The sequence below is a fragment of the Plectropomus leopardus genome, unplaced genomic scaffold (assembly GCF_008729295.1).
Source record: "Plectropomus leopardus isolate mb unplaced genomic scaffold, YSFRI_Pleo_2.0 unplaced_scaffold8476, whole genome shotgun sequence".
Taxonomy (NCBI): domain Eukaryota; kingdom Metazoa; phylum Chordata; class Actinopteri; order Perciformes; family Serranidae; genus Plectropomus; species Plectropomus leopardus.
Window position 1 is genome coordinate 633 of NW_024693418.1, and position 4715 is coordinate 5347.

The 4715-nt window shown below is 33.5% G+C and overlaps 1 protein-coding gene across 1 annotated transcript; it reads right to left on the reverse strand.

Moving 5' to 3' along the window:
* Window positions 1-1132: 1132 nt before the first annotated feature.
* Window positions 1133-3284, reverse strand: LOC121940362 (H/ACA ribonucleoprotein complex subunit 4-like; the record flags this gene model as incomplete). Its single annotated transcript, XM_042483147.1, has 4 exons — window positions 1133-1728; window positions 2091-2135; window positions 2349-2422; window positions 2893-3284. Coding segments are annotated over 3 exons (505 nt in total), but the record flags the coding sequence as incomplete, so codon positions are not given.
* Window positions 3285-4715: the final 1431 nt, after the last annotated feature.

Sequence of the window (4715 nt, forward strand, 5' to 3'; positions counted from 1 at the left end):
TCCACTTTTATTAACATACTAATCTATGACTTTTTTCCCCATACTAAGTTCGATTTTTTTTTTTTTTCCAGATATACCATACAACGATTTCATTATTTATCATGCCATACTGTCACATATTGTGCTAAAAAAAAGGATAAATTTGTCAGGACTCCTGCATAGTCACAGCAACTGCAACATCAAAAATGTTAGTTTTATTTTCTCTCACACATTGGTCCTCAGGAACATCAAAAAAATATCCAAATACTGACTGAGTTGCATAGTTTATAATTAATGGGATTAAAAAGAAAAACAGTGTGTAAACAAAAGAACTAAACAAATAGCAATTTCACAGCTTGGTGACTGACAGAAGTAAAAACATATCTTAGGTAACATGAGCCTAAAACATAACAGACTAAAACCATTTTGACCTCACACACAGAAAAGTGGTTACCAACAATAGTTAATTTACACTTTAACTGTCTGAAAACCTTAGCATGTAATGCTCTCATGTAACATGTTTTAAATGTTTCATTTTCACAACTTGTTCCCTTAAAGCTTGTCTTTAACTGAAGTTTGACGTGGATTTCCCAACCAGCAGTATCAGATCTATCACAAAACCACTAAAAGGTAAGTTATTGATATTTTGGCAAAAAAAGGACACCCCTTAACGGTAATGCAACATTCAGTGTTATTAAATCCAAAAAGATGAATGAGTTTTATCGTCAAACTTGGGATGCAGATGTGTCAAAAAATATTGTGTCAATAATAACTTTACTTAAAAGACCAAAATGTGTCTTTAGCTCCAGGTATCAAAAACTGTCAAGCCCTAATTAGGGAATGAGCTCAGAATTATGGGGCATTTGAAAACACAATTGCCAGATTAATCACTCCAGTTCATTGTAGCCCAATTACTAATTCAAATAAAAAAGTCTGGCGAGTATTTTTAATATTTGCATTAGTCTGGAAAATTGGAAATTGATAACTAGCCCTAAGTTAAATAAGGGATTGGTTGACTTAATTGAAAATGAGCGAAGCTGTTAATGGTCCTGCGTGTTGGATTTAGGGGGATATACCTGCAACTACATTTAAGGTAACAAGTTTAAGCTGGCTGCAATTTGTTATCCTCTCTGCAAGATGCACACTGAGATTCATAAATCAGCTGTTAAGTAACAACAAATTGCAGTAAAGTAGTGATAAATTTAGTTTGAGGTGATAATTTATAAACAGTGTCTCTTGTCCATACTTTCTCTAGTAGTTTGATTCTAACAACATAAAATGCTCTGCTTAGTATGTATTTTAGCCAAAACTCATTCAAAGGAAATAGAGGGGATCAGAATCAAATTCATTGTTCGGGCTTTAAAGTGTAGATCATTATATTGTCATCTGAATCTGTGTGCAATTTATCTATTAGTACTGACCTCAAAAATCCAGTAACGAGGTATCATCGGAAGCTTGTCATAAAATTAGCATCATCCAACCAACAACCAGAGCAGCTCTCCCTTTCAAAAAAAACAAAACAAACTCCAAACTGCAACGGTTAACGTTGGTCATATTGTTTTCACAGTTTTCAGAGAAAGAATAGTTTTACATGAATGAAAACACCGATGTCCCCTCAGAAATCTCCATGTTTCTGAGAACAGATATATATGCAATAAAGGCAATAACATTTTACAGATTGTCCTGTTGCTTTTTTGGGGCTTCGTCCAAGATACAGTTCTTCTCCTCGATGTCTGATTTGAGAATGCACTGAGAGAGAAAAAAAAAATCTTCATTTGTCACCATTAAGGTGAAGTATATCTTTATGCTTACATTAAAATGAGAAAGGCATAACATCAGGTGCTTATTGTATACAGACACCTAAACTTCAGGGTCTCATAGTAATGTTCTTCTTTGCATTTTCTTCTCAGCATGTGGTTTTGAATCTGATCCATGAACAGCAGCTCTCAACATAGAATATTCTTTCTTTTGCCCAAAAAAGTTGCACAGCCCATTTTTAATAGATTTAAAATGTAATGGAACTAAAATGTGATAACACCAAACCTTGTCCAAAACATGAATTTCTCTCACTTAATACATTTTAAATGTGAGATTAAAAACAGTCAACTTACCCAGATTTAATCAGAGTTGATCAGCCTTTTGATGGATTTCTTTTTCTGGAAAGAACAATATAATAATAATAAAATTTGACTTAGTATGTAATGCTCTACAGGTCTATACTTACTAAACATGCTCTTGAACCTTTGAGGCCAAATATTTCTTGCCACATGAAAGTCTCTGAAACTATTTTTTTTATTTTTTGTAGGGGTGGGGGGATCCAAAATCTAAAGTAAATTGCTAGTTTGTTCAGCTGCAGATGTGTTTCGTACCTTAGAAGAAGCAGGACTTTGTTCATCTGCAGCAGGTTCTGTCTCTTCCAGATTCTCCTTCAATCTGTTCCTCTCTGCCAACATCAGTCAGTACAAAATAGAACAATGTAAAGTTATGTAAATTAATTAAGATGATACATTTTATATACACCAGTCAGTTTTTTTAATTAAGTTAACGCTTCAGCTAAGCTAAAGCATGTTTTTGTTATTTTTCAGGGACATTATGGCCAGTACTGAGCAAAAGAGAACTAAAGACATTTCTTTTCTTGGTGACATTAAGAATACTGTATTTGTCTTTGACTCATAATAATCTCTAAAACAAAGCAAATGCAGGGATAACTTAAAGATACTGATTATTTAATAATTTTCAAGACAATAATATGTACTGTACATTTTTTCTTTAATTGTTACCAAACCAAAACAAAAATGTGGCTATAGGAAATTGTGTTAATTTTTTTCTTACATTCTCAAAACAATCAGTACCAAAATTAATCATTAGCTGCACTCATGTGAAAAATTAATTAAAAAATATATATTCAATTACCTTTTTTACTTTTTTTCTTTGCAGGGACATCTTCGCTCACAGTCACGGGAGTTGAGCTCTCGTTTGTCCCCTCGTCTTCTCCAGCCTTCATTCTCTTCTTTTTCTTCTTCTTGTTTTCCTTTGAAAGTGGAGAGGAGTCAACTTCAGGAGGCTCAGCAGTCACGGCACCGCTTTCATCCTCCTTCGTCAGCAATCCCTTCTTTTTCTTCAGCTCTTTCTTTGTCTTTGGCGGCTGGTTTTCCTTTGAGGAATTCTCTTCTTGTTCTGTGTTTAATTTCATCTTTTTCTTTTTCTTTGGTGAGTCAGCGTCTTGCTGGGTAGGATCAGGTTGAGGTCGTTTGGTGGGTTTTGGTTGAGGCGTCTCCACTGCTGCATCTTGGATCTGTTTTTTTCTGGAAAATGGTGAATGTTAAATGTTATATTATCCTGTAAAGTGTAAAATGATACATGTTTAGCATTATTCCATAACTGTTGAAACCCAAATGCACTGAGAGTGATTATTGATATGCCTCATTAGACATAATAAATTGATGCTCTTTTGACATTTGAAGGCAACATATTTAAAACTCAAACATTGCAGAGCCAGCAGTGTTTTGGGAAATGGTCTCTATTCATATTAAGGCAGATAAAAGTTTGTTCTCCAGTTATTTATGTTGTCAAAAAAAGCACCAAATAGTCATAGTATAGTATGTTGTCCAGAATTGCTTAGTGCCGTATGCCGTCGAAAATGGTGTAACAATCAAAGTATGATATGTGCTCCACATTTACATAAAAAACAGTTATACACATATGCACATATACATAAGTATTTCATCGGAAACGGCACAAAAAAGAAATACTGTATTATGTTGTCGCAAATGAAGCAAAATGGCACAAAAACATCATCCTAAAGTATGTATTAAAAATAACCTTAAATTGCACAAAAACGTTAAAGTAAAACATGCCCTAAAAAATAACCTAAAAGCATGTAAAAAAAAGACTGAAAAAAAATCTCAAAAATGGCATGTCCTAAAACCCGCTAAAAAACAGTATAAACTAGCGTGCAGAGACTTACCATAGCATAGTATTTTGCAAAAACAGCATGATACAGAAGGTTGAAAAAATGACCGAAAAGGCAAGGCTATATTATGGAAAAAATGTCAAAATATGACATGTCTCAAAAACAGCTGAAAACACTTCAAAACAGTGTGCAAAGCAACACCATAGCATAGAATGTTGCAAAAATGGCCAAAAACAGCGTAAAATGGCATACTGAAAAAAATGAACAAAAAAAACGCACTATAGTATTGCATTTCTGGTGAAAAATGTCAAAATTTGAAATGTCTAAAAAATACTTGGAATCCACCTAAACTAGCATGCTGAGACATGCCATGGCAAACTATGTTACAAAATCGACTCAAAACACCATCAAAATGCATGTTGAAAAAATGACAGAAAAGGCAAGGCTATAGTATGGAAAAATGTCAAAATATGACATGTCCCAAAAACACAAGAACGATTAACCACAGAAACGAGTTACTGCTTTGTGAACTTAAACAGTAAACTTACAGTTTATTTCCACGTCTGTGAAAAAGAACCACTGACCTTTGACCTTTGTTATATAAAATGTCATCACTTTAACAGTTTATCCGATTAAAATTTGTGTCAAATTTTTGTTGTAAGCATAAGAATTGTTGAGTTGTGGCCAAAAAGTACAACTTAGTATGACTTTATAAAATGTGCATATTACTCCTGTAGAGAGTAAAGGTCGTATGGCATCAGATAATAAAAAAAAAAACACTTGAAACTCGCTCAATAACACAATAATAATAATACTAATAATA